Source organism: Megalobrama amblycephala, linkage group LG23, assembly GCF_018812025.1.
Source record: "Megalobrama amblycephala isolate DHTTF-2021 linkage group LG23, ASM1881202v1, whole genome shotgun sequence".
Taxonomy (NCBI): Eukaryota; Metazoa; Chordata; class Actinopteri; order Cypriniformes; family Xenocyprididae; genus Megalobrama; species Megalobrama amblycephala.
The window spans coordinates 15,068,071-15,090,195 of NC_063066.1; the positions used below are offsets into that span (position 1 = coordinate 15,068,071).

At 37.4% G+C, this 22,125-nt stretch overlaps 1 protein-coding gene across 4 annotated transcripts in view; it reads right to left on the reverse strand.

The window, feature by feature from the left end:
- drp2 (dystrophin related protein 2) overlaps positions 1-22,125 on the reverse strand; it is a 199,013-nt gene that overhangs the window by 56,022 nt on the left and 120,866 nt on the right. For all 4 annotated transcript variants that reach the window (XM_048175715.1, XM_048175714.1, XM_048175716.1 and 1 more), the window contains 3 exons: positions 11,292-11,448; positions 8,678-8,798; positions 6,480-6,748 (listed from right to left, as the gene is read on the reverse strand). In XM_048175715.1, coding sequence (XP_048031672.1) covers positions 6,480-6,748; positions 8,678-8,798; positions 11,292-11,448 — 547 coding nt within the window. The remainder of the gene's footprint in view (positions 1-6,479; positions 6,749-8,677; positions 8,799-11,291; positions 11,449-22,125) is intronic.

Consider the following 22,125-nt stretch of genomic DNA (forward strand, 5'->3'; position numbering starts at 1 on the left):
ATTTTCAATGTGGTCTCAGACTTTTCAACCCTACCGCACGTAACTGCAGGAGCTTTGACCTTATGGCCTGTTCATACCCTTGACATGCAGCCAGGAAAACGAATGGAAAAACTCTTAAGTCTGCATGACTTGCAGTGTGCTTGCTGGTTCTGACAGCAGGGGAAACATTGATAAATGCTCCGCCTCCTGTCAGAGCATAGCACGAACATGTCAGTTCTGCTTCAGTCTGAGTTAAAAACTCAACATATTGCATCAGGGTACAGCTCCAGGCAGACAAACTAGTTAATTATTTAATTGCACAGCTGCAATGACATGTACTGTACTATTCACAAAAAGGCACATTACATCACAAAAACATGTTTACATTAATAGAGAAACAGAAATACCATTTCCACACATTAAGTAATCTGTTGGGACCCGAATGGCAGAATAGAATTTCAGACTCACTGATGCGCAAGGCAGTACTGCAGACAGATACCTACACTGTTCCATATTTATAATAATTCCGTTTATCTGCACGGAAACAATCATGATCATATCATCAATAAAAAGACCTCGATTGTACAGCTGTGGGAGTTTGGGTCTGTATATCATCAATGGTAGATTATGAGGGGAAACATTAGGTAGATATGCTTTGCACTCAAGTCTTTGAAATAGCATGGTAGATTACAGGATAACATTCAGATCTCTCATCATCTTTCAGTGTTGTTATTGTTATGAGCCTAATCTCTCTGTTTAATTAGTCAAATGACAGAGTATAGTATCTTAAGGACAAAACTAATAGCAGCATACAGCCTAATGACCTGTACTATATTAGAAAACCATAAAACACACTGGCTGGAAAGTGTAGAAAGACCATCCAGTAAGAAAAAGGCTAGAAAGTAAAAATGCCACTGGATGGATTATGACTGTCATTTGCTTTCTCGATCTCCTTCACACTACAATATACTGTTAGGACAGCTTAGATGACAATTGGTATGCACCTGTCCAACCTCCAGGATCTCCAGATTGAAGAAACAGGCAGGTAACATCATCATATATATCTCACCCACTGTAGGACACATTTGCACTTCTGCCCTCAGGCACATGCTATAGTTTTCTGTGCACTAGAACATTCAGCCACAAGAACAGTTTTATTCCACAGGCCATCTCCACTTGTAACAGCTAGCATAGGGATGTGCCCAAAGCCAAATACCTTATTCAGCTTCAAAACAAATAATAAATTCCACCGAATATATAGAAAACATTAGGTGACACAGTCACTTCTCATGTTTGCTGGATAACAGGTGAGCCTGGGGATAACACCATATAATACATAAAACTCTTAAATAAATATGCAATAATGAGTGTGTCACATGGACACACTTTTGACTGTCTGCATTGTTCCCATTTGCCTGTTCTCTTTTGGCGCCTAGGTTACTCATTACCCTCTTGTTTTTTACTATAGTTACTCTAGTTCACCTGTGTTTATCCAATTATGTTTGCTCCTAGTATTTATATGCCTGTTTCAGTTCTCATTTGTCAGTTCTCGTTCACGCTTATGCTGAGTTCTGGTTAATCCTCCGTTAATAAAAACCCGTTTAAAGACGTGGTTGCCAGCTTGAGGACGTGCAACAAGAGGGAGCGCAATTGACAATGAAAGCTGAGGAGACTTACACACTGTAAGCTGAGTTTATCTGTGTTTTAACCCTCAGGGGTCTGAGGTTTTTTGGGGCCCTGGAGAAGGTTTGACATGCCCTGACATTTGTGCTTTTTTCAATTGTTCATAAACATATTAATGGAAAAAGTGTCATTACACTGTATTCAGCACAAACTAGGCTACAATAGTAATATGTGAGGAACATGTATGTACATGTTTGTATTTTTGAAGGAATAACGTTTATGCATGGTTATTGAAAAAACTAAAAACTTAAGTCACTGAAATAAAGCCAAAAAATATATATTAAATTTGTGTTCACAAGACTTCTTATTATTGAAGGTTGTAGACTAGAGTTTTTGCATCAAAATGAGGTAAAAAAATATGCTGCCTGCTTCTTCATATAAAACAATAGAGAGATTAAAATTTTCTAAAACTTCTTTGGTCAAGAAACACAGTATGCGTGGAGGCGTGAATCATCATGAACAATGGGTCATTTACACCTGAGAAGACAAAAGAATCGCATAAAGAGCTCTAATGACCTGCATAAATAATGTGCTCTTTCAGTCAGGTAGGCTGTGAAAAAATCATGTCTCAGCTCATCATGGTGTAAATCAAACATACAGAAAAAACTGCAATACTGTGAAATATTATTACAATTTAAAATAATGGTATTCTATCATATTCTTTAAAATTTAATGCATTTCTGTAATGTAAAGTGTCTGAACAGTTATGTTACCTCTATGGCATTTCATATAGGCTTTTAGCTTAAAAGCATGCGCATTTGGAGAAATATTGATGGATTCTCTTATGTTTGTCAATTTTCTATACAGAGGAGTAATATTTATTCAATATTTATTGTCTTCACTATGAGCGCTGGATACTGTTTTCAATTCATACTTGCAGCCGGAGGGCGCTCTGTGCACCTTTAGTCCACAAATCCATATAAAGAAGAAGAACCAGGAACTAACTGCATGTCTTCTAGAGCTTGCTAACCATGGCTTTAACATCCAGATAAACATTTTTCAAGACAATAAATACACGATTGAGACGATGAATGCATGCATTGCCTCTGAATTTGCCTCTGAATAGCTGACTCCGTGGGCGTGGCCGCATTAGCGGATAATGAGCTGAATCACCGGCATCTGACATGGCTCTCTTTTCATACAGATTACATAAACACAGAATTTTTTGTTTTCGATTTGACTTACACGATTTAAAACCTGACATTTCAAAGTTTTTTTTAGACAGAAGTCTCATTTTTTTTGTGATTAGTATTCACTAAGTTACAGTTAATTTTCTGAGAACTATCAGATTGGACTTCGTTCAGAGGGAGACGAGAGATCACGCATCATGTTAGTTTTCTTTATTTTGCAAAAAGCACAACATTTTGTTTTTACTCTGAGTGTACACAAATAAAATAAGATATTCCACAGATTAAAATGGTGTATAGCTCTTAATTGTATGTGCAACATTGACAGAGTATTTTGAGTCTCTTTCACACTGGTTAGAAAAAAAAACGCGGTGGTCACGCCGACCCCAGAGTGTAAATATGCTGTCATTCATAGAGATTTTTAGATGGATTCAGAGGCTTTTTAGGTCAGGTAGAATCTGCGATTCTCTGACTCAGTTTGTTTGCTGGTTTCCATGGCTACAATATGCGGTGTTTTCTGCCAACTGGCAACCTGCGATGTCAAAATACTATTGGATAATCTGGCAGCACATGGTTTCGCACAGACCAAAACAAAGACAGATATTCCGACACGGAACACACATTTCAAAGTAGAATATCTGGCTGTAGCATTGTTTTTCTGAGAAACAAGTAGGTGAACTTAGCATGTTTGCTAAATATCTGCAAACATATTGGGGTATTTTTACGCTTTATTAAAGTGAAAATCTTACATATAGCCCCTTTAAACCTTGTACTATATGATACATGAATGAATTAAATAAGCACAGCACGATCGCAAATCAAATAGTCACGTTGCCATCTCTCAGAAACCAGCTCTCTGTCAAGAGTAATATCAACTAATAAACTGAATCATACACATTTTCTACTTAATACTTGAAATGTCTATTTAAATGTTTTAAATCTTGAAAGATATGATGGCTACATGATATTTCTGTCTCACTCTTTCTTAGAGATGGCAAGCATTTAATATATTCTTTATCATTTGTATGCATATAGTAAAAGTTGTTTTAGCAGTACTACATCTTGAAGCACTACTTATAATTATAATAAAAATAATTATTTTGAGTTATACAAGGCCTATTTGTTAAATTATAACAAAAAAGGGAACAAAATTACATTTAAAAAGGTCTTCTCAAGTAAATTTACCAACATCCAGTGAAAGCCCTGTCCACTTCTGGGTTTATCCAAATACAGACACAAATAATTTTGAGATTATAACAGATATAGAAATGTCACAGATCCCTTGTTCCCCGGACTCCATTTCCCATCATCCTCCTGTTTCCACACCTGCACTCACTTCCCTCGTCATCTCCCCATCATCACGGATCACCTGCACCTGGACTCTCTCATCAGCACTCCCTTTATATTGCACTCACTCCTTTCACGCCTCGTCCGTCTTATTGTTATGTTAGGTTGTATGTTTGGTGCCTCCTGCCTTTGTTTATTAAAGTATTGTTCGTATTGTGGAAATCCGTATCTGCCTCATCTCTTCACACCAGTACACCCGTAACAAGATACTGGATCCACTGCACACCCCCATAGCATACCCAATACTATATACATGTTTTTGTAGTTTGGTATAATTATATTGTTTAGGCCACATTAGACACTAGATACTTATTATGTAAACATTTCAATTTATACTCTGCATATATAGCACTTAATGTGTATCTGTACATACATTCTTAAAAATAAATGTTTCAAAAGGTAGTTTTCGAAGTGATGCCATTGAAGTACCATTTTGGTTCCCTTAAAACACTATATTACAGTTCTTAAAAGCCATAGTTTTCTTAGTGTAAAGAACATTTTAATAATCTAAAGAACATTTTTTTCCACTCTAAAGATCCTTTTGTGGAATGGAAAATTCCATGGGTGTTAAAAGTTCTTCATAGAACCATAGATGCCAATAAAGAAACTATTTATTTCGCACTGTAAATCTACTGCTTACACAATCTAGACATATATTCTGTTAGATTTTTATTTCAATTCAACTCGTTCTCGTGTTATATATGTATTCACATTTGTACCCACCCACAGCTCCTGGAAAACATTCAACTCCGTTGTTATTTTTTTTACACTTAGTGAATAAAGCTCATTCTGAAAATAAATATATAAATAATACAAATAAGTCACATCAGAGGCAAATCACATCACACACTCACAGTACAATTAATTAAAAGTCTGAAAAAATAACTTCTTTAAACCCTACAGTGAAATTAAATGAGAGAAAAAGTTAAAGACATTATATGCCATTAAAGAAACGTGCCCTGTGGAGAGTCTCATTACAATCTGACTGAAAATCTTAGAATTAGTAATTGAACGAGATGTGAGGTCCACTAACAAATGAAAAAGACTAAAAATATAAATGCCTCACATAATTCATTAAAACACACGTAATAATATAAATGCAAACTGAGCCTTTTTATCTTTATCTATTTAAAGCAGCATATCTAGAGGTAAATTGCGCACATGCATCACAAGGTCACAGCAGCCAACCATACAAAAATCAAGTCACTTTTTCACTCCTTAAACATTCCTACCAATGCAAGATTAAATATGTACAAGATGGTTTTAAAAGTTTCATTTGCTACTACCAACATAGATCTAATTCAGCGCATTTTGGTTGAACGTCACAATAAAATAACTCTAATACACTCTGATGCATCCTAGACAAATGCCTACAAGGCATATCAATCAGCTATATTTAAACTTTGACAAATACATGCAGCTTTAAAAAAAATAAAAATAACTGGCACACATGCATCCAGGTGACTTCACAGCACTTCTTAGGTTTCCCTGATATCATCATGCAGTGACAGATTTTGAGAAGCACAACATGCATGACTAAAATAACCTTGAGAATTCCACTCAAACCTTCAAATATACAGAGTGACTGAAGGGGATATTTGGGAGTACCACTGCTGACTTGTTTTGTGCTCTTTTATGCTTTGTGTATGTAGTAACACACTGATACCACAAAAAGTACACGATACTCAATACCACGATACCATGGTAAAAAAATAAAAATAAAAATGGGTGTAGCAGGTTTTAAAGGCTGCTATGTGTGTGCGCTTTGATTGAGAGCGCACTGACCAAAGACCATTTCTCAGAGAAATGGTCTTTGTACTTTATAAGTAATTGCCAGGAAAGTAATTTGTTTAAAATCACTTCAATTTACAAATTGCCTTGATATAAAACAATGTGCGCTAAATTCCTGTATTGCACTGTGCAGCTCGCTTGTATTGCAAAATCAATGTGGATACTATGGATGTGAAGCCATTTGCGCATTTTAGGAGAGAGAAGAAGTAACACTGCTGAATCACTCACACTGTGAAATTACGTCTCACGGAAAATTTTAAAATGACTGATTTGCTCTGATAATCTGTTTGGGTTCACCCTACATGCTATAGCGCATAAACGTTCAGTACCATCGGCACTTACGGTACTGTAGAAAAACAAGTACCGTCAGGATTTTAAAATGTTGATATCAACTTGGTACCGAAGTATCAATTCTCATGACATCCTGAAGTAGGAAATGATGTATGTAGTCAGCAAATCAGAGACCATTCCTTTTAAAATCCAATCACAAATGTGTAAACAGTGATTTGTCTGCATTAGTCACTTGTGATCAGGTCACCGAAGACGAATTACCTTGGTAGCGTCTATATGGTCCTGCAGCGAATCAATGAACAGGTCTCCCACAGGCTCCCAGGCATCCCTCACCCCCTCCGCCTGCTCCAGAGCTGCAGCCAGCTCCTCCATGGCGGCCTGGATCTGCAGCAGCCTCTCCAGGGTTCGCTCCATGTGCCTGTGTCGGTCCACACAGCGTGCCGTCAACTTCTCCCACAGGTCACTGGCCACGTTGGCCTGCTTCCACACAGAGCGACTTACATTCAGCATTCGCCGGCGAGGAGAGACCTCTGTGATGGAGAGGAGGGGTGAAAAATGGATGAAAACAACAGCCCTGATCTCTCCATTATTAATTCCTCCATATGACACAGACACATTTATGATGACATGTGGATGCAGATTTGGGCTGATGACCTACATGAGGGGAGGCAGCTTCTCATCAAGCATTGTAATGTTTATGCACCTGTGCTGGGTTAATGTTGGGTTGTAATACCTGAAGAGTCCATCCCCCTATTTTTATGTGATTTTGGGATATTGCTGTGATATAAAATGTGTTGGATGGAAACACCAAGATGCAAATAAACTTTCCAAAACGAGAATTAAATATATAAATCAAAATAATGGGAGGAAAAAATATTCTTAATGAGTACCTTGTCTAATTTTCCAATTAAAATAGCTATAAAAACATTTAATTTACTTGAGAAACAAGACAAAATACACATTCAAGATTAATCTATGACATCAGGTCTTAATTTGTTGCTTCTCAAGTTATTTTAACTTGTTTTAAGGATTTTTTTTATATATATTTTTCCTGAAAAACAAGTCTAAAAAACACACGTTAAAAACTCATTAAAAGTTTGGTAGTGTACCATTACCTCCTTGAGCTGTTTGCCACACTCTTACCCAGACATAAGGCATCTGTGGCTGATAACTAGCACTTATTTGAAAAGAGTTTTTGCAATATTCTGTTTTTCACATAAATTGTACTTGCAACATGAATGAAAACACTGATAGTTGCTATTGATTGACTGGCTATTGATTTAAAGTGCCCCTATTATGGATTTTTGAAAATTACCTTTCATGCAGTGTGCAAAATTGTAAAGCTGAAAGTGCATCATAAATAAAGTTATTGTCTCTCGAAAGAAAGAGTTGACTCTGAACCGCATAAAAGAGTAATTTATAGAAGAAGTTCACACGTCACAAGTTATTACATTTGCATAATGCCTGCCTATGTTCTGCAAAATTTGGAACCCCTCTCAAATGACAAAATTCTGTGCTCTGCGCTGTGAGAGTAAATTCAGTTTATTTTCACTTCCAAAGAATGAGACTGTGAAGAATCAGTGGTTAAAGATGGGACAGTACCTACTTTATTTGGACCAACTTGCTCCTCAGAATCACAACATGCAAGTGTGATTAATTATTGATGTATTTTATACTGAGTGTTCAAAATACATAGTTTTGTGTTTTAAATATATTGTGTATGTCTCTGGCTAACCGGCTAACTCAGGTTATAGACACGTACATCAGTCATTCACATTAGTGCTGGGCTAACATATGCACTGTTATTGATACAGTTCCCACATGTTCACTGCAATAAATATACACATCGGTTTGTTGATGGACATACACTTGTTAATGCTGATGGTGAGGAATTACAGTTACAACATCTCATGATGAACGTCAAACTAAGCAGCGTATCACTGAGAAACATCCTGCTCAAGTCAACTATTTCTTCCAATATTTCATCGGACTCGCACTCGGATTGATAGAATACTGATAAAATTGATGCCATCGTTACTGTCTTTACAGTATGTACAATCGCTGAGCTTTAGGAAGCCTCCGGAGCTGTAAGCAGTAAACCAATCACAACAGACTGGGCCATCTAGCCAATCAGAGCAGAGCAGGCTCGCGGAAAGGAGGGATTTAGAGAGACTGACTCATCCAATGAGTCGTTTGCGAATCAACGAAAAATGTGGTGATGTGCTATGCATATTATGAGAAAATAAAAGTGTTTTTTGAACTTCGATGCATGTAAACCTGTTGTAGAACAGAATTAGGAATTTTTCAAATAGCATAATAGGGGGACTTTAAACACATCACCTAAGCTCTAAATATCATGTGATTAATTTTTCAGGAGCCAGAGTAAAACAACATCATGACACTTAATTTAAATGTATCGAAATGGTTCATTAGCCACTTTTCATCACTAGAGAACAGACCTTTGCCATCAGGCAACGTCTCCTCAGGCTCCTGGAAAGGGTGTTGTGCCAGGAAGGTCTGAGCCGACTCCAACACTGAGTAGATGTAGGGCCCTCTGGATTTGACATCTTCAATGAAACCCTGCACACAAGAGCAGATGTTTATAAGTGTGTCACACTGACATGATCAAACATCACACACAGGCATAAACATGAAAGCAGCCTCACTAACACACATAAACTAGCTCACGGACGCACAGTGAATGGGAGCCCTACAACATCCATCAAACTCTAAGATCCTCTTATTAGTCCAATATCCAATAGTAAATGGTTGGTTGTACCAAAAACACAGCTAACCACCTCCAGTTTTTCCATTATTCCCTAATAGTTACTGAGGCGACAACTTCATTTATTCATCATGTCTTTTTAAATCTCAGGGGAATGTTACCCCCTCTTCTTAAAGTCATTTATTTGGACAATCCAACAGTTCAATTTTTTTATAGCAAGAAGAGATTACTATTAATTTTTTATCTCCTGTATTGCCCACAGGAATTACCCAATGTAACGCAGCATGCTGGTTAAGCATATTCACAAAAATGGCTGTGCAATCATATCTGGAGTCACTCCCAGTAACACGTATCATGTCCTTAAAACCTCCACCCACCTTTTCACAAATTGAATTAGCTACTAAGCAACTGTAATCTGAAATCAAACAGCCAAAAGTAAAAATGTACTGCTGGGCTGCTAGAATCAAGAAATCTCCTGAGGGGTTTTTGTGGAAAGCATGCCCTCTTGCCCATGTCTTGCTATTCCATGTAATAACTGAAGCCTGAAAATGTTTTTATTCCACTTAAAGTGAAAATTTAATAGTAGCTAAAAATAAAGACTTAAGATCACTTATGTATTAATTATACATTTGCAGGAAAAGCCGCAAGAAATGACTGTTTCTATCTAGTGATGTCTCAACTAAGTACTCACTAAAAACTAATGATGGTATCTGAATTCTGAAAGACTCAGGGGAAACTTTCCGTCTAGACTAGTGTTAGGATAAGCTTCAATATATACAGTTTTTAAACCAATTCAAACTATTCAAATCTGTCAACAAACTTAGAAGAATTAGCGCAGAGGAAGACAAAAAGAGTCTGATATTAAAACACAATGGAAGAAATCCACTAATGATCAATAATTTAAATTTCTTAAAACACTGTAATTCTCTGCAGAGCAGCATATGTGATTTTGCTCTCTGCTTTGTCAGAAAAGTTTTAGGGCGATGTGGCGTATTGGGAACACGAACATCATAAACTGCAGGGATAAATTGGAGGAAAAGAGAACAGTATGTGGCAGGCGGAATAATGCATGTGCATATGTGCATGTACATTTTACATTAAGAGCAAAAAGAGAACAGTAAGGGAGAAATAAGTGAGAGCCAAGAAGGGGACAGTGAGATACAGGCCTGTTAATATGGAGGCTGATTTCACAGTGTGTCAGTCACCGAAAGAAAGAGCTTGCTATCTCTCTCTCTTTCTCACTCTTTTGCTCTATCTTTCTTCTCAGTTCCCTCTTTTTCCTGCGTTATTCAGCTGACAGCACTGGAAATTGGTGCTAAGATGGAAGTAGTATCCTGCAGTAGTACAGGACCAATTACAAGGTGTGTGTTTATCTGGGAGAGTGTCTTTGTGTATTGGGGAAAAGAACATTATTGAATGCAGAACATGTGTATGCACAGGAGAGTGTTAAAAATTTAAAGGGACAGTTCACCTAAAAATAAATAAATAAATGTCATCATTTCCAAACCTGTATGACACAAAATCAGCTTTTCTTGGTTCATATGCATTCATGAGAGAAACATGATGTGTGATCTGTGAATGAATCACTCAGATTGCTTCAATGAATCAGGTAATCCAATTCTGAATGATTCATTCACAAATCAGACTGATTTTCAAGTGACTCAATGATCTGGTTACAATGGTTAGCAGCTCACTGGAGGGGAAGATTGTCAGTAAATAATGTAATTTTTGGTCTCGTTCTCAAACAAAAGGTCATATGAACCAGTCCTTTGATTCTTTTCTAGTGCTTTGTGTCAATTTTTAAAGCTTGAAAGCTTCCGTTACCCGTTCATAGTACGTTGCGGTCTTCAAAATTTCTCCTTTTGTCTTCCAATGTCAAAAAGAATTTTAAATGGGTTTGGAATGACATGAGTAAAGGTCTTTTCTTTGGTGAACTATTCCTTAATTGAAGAGAAAAATGTGTGAACATAAAAGAAGTCATTTATTGTTCATGCATCTGTTGGTGCCACTATTCTCTTTGTTCTATTTTTAGTGATCTAGACTCTTTGTGGCTTACGAAACAGAGGGGGGTTCAAATTTCCAATTAACATGTTTCATTCAGGTCTACTTTTACATCTTGATAATAGATTTAGAGGCTTTTTATTAGCTTACAGGTGGGTGGGCTCGAATTTTTAATATCATTTTGTCTGAACTCCTGCTGCCATATTGCGGTCTTAAATATTGAATTGATTCTGTTATGTTGATAGATGACAAGATTAACAGTGTTCAAGAGCAAAGTCAGCAAGACAAAAGATATGCTAATGTGGGGAATGACAGCATGAATAAGTGTGCGTGTGTGTTAAGCCAACCTGGTGGAACTCCCTCTGGTGCTGCACTGCTCCGACGTCACCACCTATGGGCAGCTGCTCGGACAGCTCCTCGTCTTTAGCTGTCAGCCATTCGATGATCTCCTGCAGGGACAGCTGGAGCTTCCCGCTGTTGTCCGAAAAGGCCTCCAGTCGTACCCTGCCAACAGAGCAAACAACAGCCCGGCACAGGGCATGGACCCACGGTCAAATCTTAGACAGCACTGAAATCACAGCACTGAAAAATTGTACATATATGGAATCTCAGGACACACTCTTACAGCACCTTGTCACCATATCTGTTTTATTATTTTTGAGGGTTTTGCAATGTTATTCCCTGGTTAACTGAACTGGCCAACAAAGCTAGACAACAGCATACATTTGGATGCTGGTCTCACCAGGCTTCTTAAGTTTCTACTATATATTTATATCTATAGTAACACTTCAGTATAGTGAAATACTATTACTTTTAACTAGTTGCTTATTAGCCTGCGTATTGTCTGTTTTTTAGTACTTATAAAGCACACATTAATGCTTTATTCTGAATGACCATATTCTATATCCCTTAATCCTACCCAATACCTGACCTTAAAGGTGCCCTAGAACTTCTTTTTAAAAGATGAAATGTAAGTCTAAGGTGTCCCCTGAATGTGTCTGTGAAGTTTCAGCTCAAAATACCCCATAGATTTTTTTTTTAATTAATTTTTTTAACTGCCTATTTTGGGGCATCATTAACTATGCACCGATATATAGGTTGCGGCCCCTTTAATTCTCGTGCTCCCCCGCCCCTGGAGCTCGCGCTTGCCTTGAACAGCATAAACACAGTTCACACAGCTAATATAACCCTCAAAATGGATCTTTACAAGATGTTCATCATGCATGCTGCATGCATAGGCTACATCGGATCATGTGAGTATAGTATTTATTTGGATGTTTACATTTGATTCTGAATGACTTTGATAGTATGCTCCGTGGCTAAAGCTAACATTACACACTGTTAGAGAGATTTATAAAGAATGAAGTTGTGTTTATGAATTATACAGACTGCAAGTGTTTAAAAATGAAAATAGCGACGGCTCTTGTCTCCGTGAATACAGTAATAAACGATGGTAACTTTAACCACATTTAACAGTACATTAGCAACATGCTAACAAAACATTTAGAAAGACAATTCACAAATATCACTAAAAATATCATGATATCATGGATCATGTCAGTTATTATTGCTCCATCTGCCATTTTTCGCTATTGTCCTTGCTTGCTTACCTAGTCTGATGATTCAGCTGTGCACATCCAGACGTCCTGCTCTTGTCTAATGGCTTGAACATGGGCTGGCATATGCAAATATTGGGGGCGTACATATTAATGAGCCCAATTGTTATGTAACAGTCGGTGTTATGTTGAGATTCGCCTGTTCTTCGGAGGTCTTTTAAACAAATGAGATTTATATAAGGAGGAGGAAACAATGGAGTTTGAAACTCAGTGTATGTCTTTTCCATGTACTGAACTCTTGTTATTCAACTATGCCAAGGTAAATTCAATATTTAATTCTAGGGCACCTTTAATCACTACAACAACTACCTTACCACCTATTAATGAGCAGTAAATTAGGAGTTTATTGAGGGGAAAGTCATAGTTAATAGTGAATATGTGTTCCTCATACTAAAGTGTTACCATATATCAGCGGGGTTGCAATTTTAACATTAAAGAAAGGTGGGAAAATTCTGATATGATTTATCTTTGTATCATCATTGACATAAAAACCAGCTGAGATGTTTCAAATCCATGGTATATATATATATATATAGAAATGACAGGAAATGTGATCAAAAAACACCACAGGCTATTTGTACTTGTACTAACCGGTAAGCCACAGCTTTAACCTGTCTCCATCTCCAACTAAGACATGTCAAAAGTAGAGAAATGCATACAGAGGAGCATCACACATCTCTATGATGTCCCAGCATGTAATGAAACAAGAAAGCACGTCTCAACCCATTGCCCTGGATTTACACAAAGGAAATCGTGGGATGAAATCTTATCTGTTTGCAGGAATCACATTTTCACATGATGATAAATAAAATATAAAGTGAGTCATTTAGCCACCAGCCCACACGGACTGGAATTGTTTTAGAGACAGGCTGGTTCTGTCAGCGACCAAGGAGGATTAAGAGAGAAAGACCATGTTTCAGTAACCCTCAGTGTCCTCACAATTGCATTATTTCTAGTCCGTTAAATGCCACTCAAGAGCATTGTCAGAGCTCAGGGAATGCATGGAAAAAGATGAGCTAAGACAAAGGGATAAATGAGAAGAGAAAATGTATAGTGCATTCATTTATGTTATGTGCATTTATATATATATATATATATATATATATATATATATATATATATATATATATATATATATATATTTGCATTTTTCTCCAGGCCATTTAGGTTAGTCACATGATGGTTGTGCACCACAATAAGACAATTGTAGGACATTCACCTATTTTGTAATTACAGTGTTTTATTGTGTTTGGGAACATGAATTCATCTCCTTCTTCAAGTATTTGCAGCATCCTATCTTCCTTCTCTTTTAACAAGATGTTCAGCCTCTGCTGATACAAAAGCAGCCTCGCAGCATGATGTTACTTTGCTGGTGCTGTTTGAGGTGTGGGCAGTGTCAGATTTGCAGCACATAGCTTTGAAATATGAATAAAAAGCTATATTTTTGGCTCATCTCAGCAATATTTTCCTGGGTCATTATTATGTTTTTGACTTCAGGGGTGCTTTAGCTTGGGTCTTATTGGGCTTCTTTTGTGCCATTCTCCCAAACAAGTTATAAAGATGGGTTACATTAGACATTTTGACAGACAGGGTTGAAAAATTCTGTCATAATCTATTAATACCTGTTATTTAAATTTTCATATTTTAATAAAACATTTAATAGCTTTTGTTTTTGTTCACATTTTCATTTTTAATCACGAACTTACAGGACAAGCATATAGGCTAGATTATGCATTTATTTATTTAAGAAGAGAACATGTTCATGTTCATGTTCAACACCACATGAAGTAGATGAATGTTTGTTTTCTACCCCACGGTGACAACGGAGGCCACTAAAACAAGACTTTTGTGCCTGAACAGGCAAATATGAACAACAAAATATTACAAAATACAAAACACGTAAAAAACGAACTGAATAAACTCAACTGGCTTTCTGTATCTGCATCTTTGCCTTGGACAGACGACTTCTTGTGGCAGTTTTAAAGGTCCCATTTTTCGTGGTTTTTTGAAGCTTTGATTGTGTTTATAGTGTGCAATATAACATGTGTTCATGTTTCGCGTGTAAAAAAAAACACAGTATTTTTCACATAATTTACTTATCTGTATACCGCTGTTTCCACTGTCATAAAAACGGGCTGATGACTTCCTTGTTCTATGAAGTCCCTCCTTCAGAAATACGTAACGAGTTCTGATTGTGCCAGCGGTTCCTGTGTTGTGATTCGACAGCAGTTTAGCGCATCTTGCCCGGAAAGGTCACGCCTCTTACCATAACGTGGAGATGCATGCGCTCAGTGTTATTGTAAACATGTTTTTAATTTTACCCTATCAATTTGAGCCGGAATCAGACCCGGTGATTGGACTGCGGGATGAAAATAACAGCGTTTCGACGACATGGCGACAAACACACTCTACAAACGCAACTCTTGTGTATTCCTGTGGGCGGAGGTTAGTCAAAAAACTGTTTTAGTGACGTCATTAAAGAAGGAAGTAGAGGGATGTAGACCAAACTGGCCGTTCGATGTAGGCGACTTCTGTTAAATAAAATATCTCGCTTGGCATTGAACTTTGAGCTTTAAAATTTTACAGATTTTATTTATACTCTAACAACAACATTACACACTAACTAAAGTTTGAAACATGGGATCACGACGAACGGGACCTTTAATTTTGTTCTGGAGGCTGAACCCGCACTCCGCACACTGGAGCACATTCGCCAACAATTGGTCAGAGGAGGGAATTACAGTTACAATAGATCACTCTCTGTGTAATCTGTCAAAATGACAGACGGCCTTTAGATTTTTCCGTCACTGCTAAAACACTCAGTCAATGACAGAACATTTTTGGTTAACGCGACCTTTTGAAACTGGGTTTCCATCTACATACTTTTATGCTAATTTTGGAATAAACACACAAAAAAAATGCTGTATGGAAACACCACATGAATCTCACTCTTGTAATACAGTAAGAAGACATGAGCATAAAACTATGATTGAAACATTTCTTGAATAAATTCCTAGATGTGCATCAAAACAGTCATGTTTTCTTCAAGTCATTTGATAATAATTTGCTCAAACAAACTTGCTCAACAGTGACGATTTTGTTCTGAAAAAATAAGATGGAAACACTGCTTTCCTTGCATACGTTTTTTATTTTTTATTTTTTTAATAAATTGAATTCCAACTTAAAGGCCCACTGAAGTGCCTTGGAACACGCAGCATTATTCAATGTGTTGACGTAATTTCAACTGAAACAGGAAGACATATCGAACAGCTCCTCCCCTTTAAAAAAAAAAAAATGTATTTAGATATCACTTATAGTACATTTGAACCCATAGTGTACTACAAGTGGTAGCTAAATATATTTTTTAAATACAAAGATAGTATATTAAAAGCACATTTTAGTTCATATTTCATGCTGTCTCAAAATAGCACAATTGAGTACACATAGATTATCTTAAGAAGTACTAAAGAAGAATTTTTATTATATTAAGTACAAAATTAGTGCACGAAAATAGAGCACTTTAAGTACATTATAGAAGTGTACTTTTTTTTCACCTGGGAGTGACCGATATCAGCTGCAGCTTCAGCGTCTATTTATAATGTAGGGGGTGGGACACTTCAGATTCTAGAGAGCATTTGATTGGACAGAAGATCTGATGAGAAGCTGAAGTCCACGGTGATGCCATTAAAATCTGTGATCCATTTCAGCGGAAGTGAGAGACTAAGTTTTGAATGCTTATATCTCCTAAATGTCAATTTTGTCATTGTTTTGGAACACACCAGCTTTTTCATAACCTTAAGGCTAACATATTCATACTAAAAGCTAAAAAAAGTACATTTTGATTTCAGAGAGATTTTAATCATATGTAGTTGTTCTGATGATGCCGGGCCCCACTAGGGAGTCTGAGCAAACTTCCAAGGGGCTGCAGGATGACTTTATCATTAGTAGTATCTTATTATATTAAAGCAAATTTAACTATATAGCTATTGTTTTAAACGAGGAACATGCATATGAACTGTGGTTAGGTAATTTAACTATATCAGCACATTTTGTGTTATATATTATATTGACAAATATTATATATTAAAACGAATATTGTGTTGGACAGTAGGGGAGCCTTTGAGTCAAAAAGGTTGAGAACCACTTCCTTATTGCTTTGACTGGTGCAACTGTAAGCTCCATTCTCAGCTATTGAGCTCTAAAGACCAAATCAAAGATGGTGTAGCTTCAGGATCTGGGCCAATACACAAAAAAACAGGTACAAACTCCACAATCCATGAGCTGTCAACACTGTGCCCTTGAGCAAGACCCCAGGTTGGATAAAAGTGACTGTTAAATGATCAAGTAAAAAGAGAGTGATTGTTGGCTTTAGTGCATCTTCCCCCAAAAATCCTCTTCTGGTTCACACAGATTGTTTTGAGGAATTACTTTTTTCAACAAGGCTAGTTAAAAAGCCTCCACTTAGTGATAACTGAAGTGAGTGTCCACGAGAACATCCAAACACTAATGTGCTTGTTATTTTAAATCATTCGCAGATAGAGGTCAATTGTCAGGCAAGCTCATGCTCATTAGGACAATGCAGTCAGATATACACAACTTAAGCCAACACATGTTTCATTTAGTTTTGTTAAAAATATTTTCAAACAAAACAATGCCACATAAAAAATAATTTACTTGTAGTTTTAGTGCTTTGAAAATATAATATCACAGAGCGAAGTCACATTCTCTGTAAAAATGAAAGTATTAGATAATAAATACTGCACAAATTACAGACCAAGAGGAGGGATACAATGATAAGAGAGAAAAGTCAAATAAGAAACCGCCTTCACCTGTCCGTATCTCTGTTGTACTGGAGGAGGGTGGGCACAGCGCTCCCTATAATGATGTGTTATTAGACTCAATAAAGGCAGCCAGGCTGCCGACATTTCATTAGAGAGCCTGTGTGTTCTATAGTTGCCTGAAGGCTCCTTCATCATCCAGACGCAAACACAAACACACACTCCTCTCCCATTGGTGTGACTGTGTAGCCAATAAATAAGCACACATATGCGCGCACACACGCAACCACAAAAGAATTAAACCCGAGGAAAATGCTGCTGGGGTCACAGCGCAAGCCATAGATTCTTGTACTATTCATGTTGAAGATCAAATGAAGCTCCTGACTGTGAGTTTAATGAGTTCACATATCATTTCTAGTAAGTGGTGATGGGTTGAACTTACTTAGAAATAGAAAGGTTCTGGAAGTTCTTGTTCTTGGAGTTCTTGTAAGTGCCTTTTGTCACACAGCTAGCCTTCAGCTATAACTGCCACATACTGCTTTTGATACTCTATTACAGGAATGTGTGCGCTTGTTGTAATTTTGTAAATTAAAGTATATTAATGTGTTGCAAGTGTATCAAGCACTGGTATAAAAAGTCTAATAAAAAGGACTGTTCCGGTTCTTGATCCTGATTGGTTGAGTCATGTTCGAAGCTGTTGTAAATTAAAGGGATAGTTCGCCCAAAAATGGTGAAATTTTATCATCATTTACTAGGGCTGTAACGATATGCGATATGAAACCGAAATCGCGATACGCAGGTCCACGAACCTGTATCGCGATGTGAGAAGGCAGAATCGCGACACACCCCTTCCAACTCCCAGAGTTATCCTTCCTGACCAGATCCAATGCTACCACATTTTTAAATTACTATAAGTATTAGGGGTGTAACGATTTATCGTAGATGGTGTGTCTTAATCAGCTCTCTAGTTCAGTAAGTGTTTCGGGCACACATTGAATCTTGCAAGGTTTAAACGTTTCTCATGTCAGTCTCTTGCATGGTCGCGTGAGAAAAGTCGTGGCTTTCTTTCACCGCAGTGCACAGCAACAGCTGTGCTCACAGAAAAGCAAAAGACGCTTGCGATGCTTTGCTTTAAGAAGTTCTGTGGGCCCGTTCACATATTGCGTCTTTTCCGCGTGCAAGTCAGTTATTATTTTCAAATGTAGCTGCGCGGCAGGCGCGCTCATAATTGGATCAACGCGGTCGCGACGCGCATGCAATTCCCAACTTCTCAGAATGCCGCAAGCGCACCGCAGGTCGTGTGACAAGAATCAACCGATCAGCTATGGCCTTTCCGTAACAAAACATCAAAAGCTCAGCCGAACAGCTGATCATAGCTGTACATGGTGGTTTTTATATCTTATCTCCATCAATATATCTCGTAGTAAAACTAATGCAAGGGCTAGAAATCATTTATCCTTTGCAGAAACATCCTGATCCTCTTGGAGAGCTCAGTTCATGGTTGCATAGCAACGACCGACGCCACAGGAGCGCAAGCGCTTTGGAAAGAAGGAGAAGCGGTGCAGCCGCGCCTTCCACGCGCTTTTAGACGCGATATGTGAACGGCCCCTATTCATAATTCTAAGTTCATGTTAAATTTAACATTTTTTTTCAGTGACAGACAGCCCTATTCAACTGTTAATTTGAATACAGAAGGTTTTTATTAAAATTTTATATTTATTTATTTTATTGAAATGTGATCTTGTATGTACAACAAGGAAAATTATTTGTTGTTAATTAATTATTAGTTTTTTTAATAAATCTTGTTTGAATTTCAGTTTCATTTTGTTCAAAATATCGTGATACGTATCGTATCGTGAACTCCGTATCGAGATACGTATCGTATCGTGACCTGAGCGTATCGTTACACCCCTATCATTTACTCACCCTCAAGTTGTTCCAAACCTGTTTAAATTTCTTTGTTCTGCTGTACACAAAGGAAGATATTTGGAAGAATGTTTGTTACCAAGCAGATTTTGCCCCCCATTGGCTACCATAATATTATTTTTTCCTACTAGTCAATGGGGGTGAGATCTGCTTGGTAACAAACATTCTTCCAAATATCTTCCTTTGTTCTTCCAAGTTCGACGACTCAGTATTGGCCGGCTCCTGCGTCAGCATCACACGCATACATCTTGAGCTGCATGAGCAGCATGACGCATGCGTGTGATGCTGATGCAGGAGCCGGCCAGTACCGACAAAGAAACCGGAGGCCTGCACCGTCTATACAAAGTAAACAGCACACAACTTGGCACAAATATGAGCCTATACTCATACTGTTACTACACCCATTTACTGGATGCACTCATAAATTTCTTTCTCCTCTTATTGGTTTGGCTCGAAACATTTGACTCAATCATCCAGAGCTCTGAGCACATGGGACGCATCTGCCCTTTATGCTCCCTGGGGTATGATCTGTCCTGAACAGTCAAGCACTTGTGCGACTAATTCACTGATCCACAGCAAGACCGTAGCGCCTCACACCTGTGGCATGTTTGAGCAATGCACACCATCTCTCTGCCTCGCTCGCCATCACATATAGTACATTACATCCAGTACCCATCCTGCACAGCCTGCTGGGTTTCTGCAGCCCTTCTAAATCCTTAGAATTAGACCATCAATCATTTCATCTCTCTTTCTGAGGCTTTATGGGGATTCGTCCAAAAGCCACAAAATCTAACAATGCCTCTGCCGGACAAGCATCCAAATCCTGTGGTCCTTTTTACAGAGAAGGAGAAACAAATAAAAACCCAATGGAATCAGAGTAGAGCAGTATTATAGACCTCCTCACTTGGCTCCAGGTAGCAAACTCGGGTTAAGAAATGGAGATTAATGGGAGGCTTTAATGGATTGGATTGCAGTACTGAGATGGCGCATGCTGGAGGCATCTGGATCGGTTCGGTTGCGGGAGCTGGACGGCATGTTAGTGTAGACTTGTAGCTGGCCATGACTGCAAGTGACTGGGAAGCAAATAGGAAACAGCTGTTCGCAGTGCTCTGGCAGTCTTGTAATGTTTATTGTTAGATATGAACCATCAGGTGGGCTAGCATAGGGTATAGCAATCAATACCAGTGGTCAATGAGGAGCTGCTTTCACAATGTTCACACATGGCAGAGACAAAGCAAGCTATTTCTTGAGCTTGAGCTTCTTTATTCTTCCATTTGTCCTAAAAGATTTTTACAATGGCATTTATTTATTTTTTATCCAAATCAACTTAAAAGCAGAGGCAAATGCCTCTATCCAAAGCAACTTACAGTAGATTTAAATTACTTTTAGCCTATATTGACAGCTTCTAAAACATATGTATTTTATGTATGAACAACTTCAGTGATGTACAATTGTTACAAATCTTTTTAGGTTCATAGAAAATTGAATTATTTGTATTTAATAAATAAAATTAAATATGCCATCACCCCGTCACCTGTATTTACGTAACTGGAAATCAAAAATGGTTTCGATCTGTTCAATTTCTGGTGCCATATTCAACTTGTTTCAATGGATTCTATCACTTTACCCAAGCCTTCATTTTAAATGTTTATAAATATCTCTTTCAATTTTATTATAAATTGATACATTTTTATTTACTCTTACACACCAAAATCCCCAGAGTTAATTCAACTCAGTTCTGTTAATTCAGTTAATTACATTCAGTTCTGCTCAAAGAACATAGGGTGCCTCTCTACATAGAGTTAAAATAACACTGAAGCAGAGTTAAAGTTTATGAGCTAATATGATGTTTGTGGAGTTGATTAATCAGATCCTGAGAGATTTAAGCTTCAGTTGAGTTCATTTTAGGCTGTGGCTGGAAGTCAGCTGTAGTTCTTGTGTTTCTTTTCAGCGATTCTGCTTGTTAACAGCAGGTGTTCATCACTAATGCTCAATCATCACTTAATCACTTAATTATCTCATTAACTTTACAATGCTTTAGTGTTACTTTAAGACTCTATAGAGAGGGACCATATGTACTCTGAGGAGAGTTGATTTAACTCTGGGGATTTTGCTGTGTATATTATATTTATTTAATGTACAGTATATAATAGTAAATTGAAACTATGCAAATATATAATACAAATAATATAAAAGATTGTCCATACGTAAATATTCTTGCATTTTAGATGCTGTCATAACATCCATATGTACACTTTAGCATATATCCAAAAGTACAAAACTTTATGTTGAAACGTTACACACAGATTAGGACTGCAATATAAAGCAAATGTACACATTGTGATATGCATATCCTGATGACTTGTTATAGCTGAATGATTTTAATAAAGTAATACATTTAAGAAAAGTTAGGTTGATGCAGAGAACAGAGAACAGACTGGTCATACATGCGCACTGATGACATATGCGAATCAATCATCGATTGTAATGCTCTCATAGCAAAGTAGTCTATATCGCAATTATCAATATCATTTAGCCCTAGTACAAATACCAGTTAGATTAGGATGGGGTTTGATTCCTAGAGAACATGTACTGAAAAATATATTAATTCAATTTACATCGCAAGTTGCTTACAGTACTTTTTAAGTTGATGTCTCAACTGTACAGAATACATATAACTCATTTAGTCTGGCTTGTTGGTCATGTTGCATGGCCACTTCAAGGATCAGTGAATAACTAAATACTAAAGATAAGAGTGAGGTGCCTGGTGACATCCTTTCTCTTTCATTTGTGTTTCTGTTTCAGAAGCGTAGCCTACGGCTCTGTGCGCCATTCTCTTTGAGGCCTGTCCTCTCAATGAT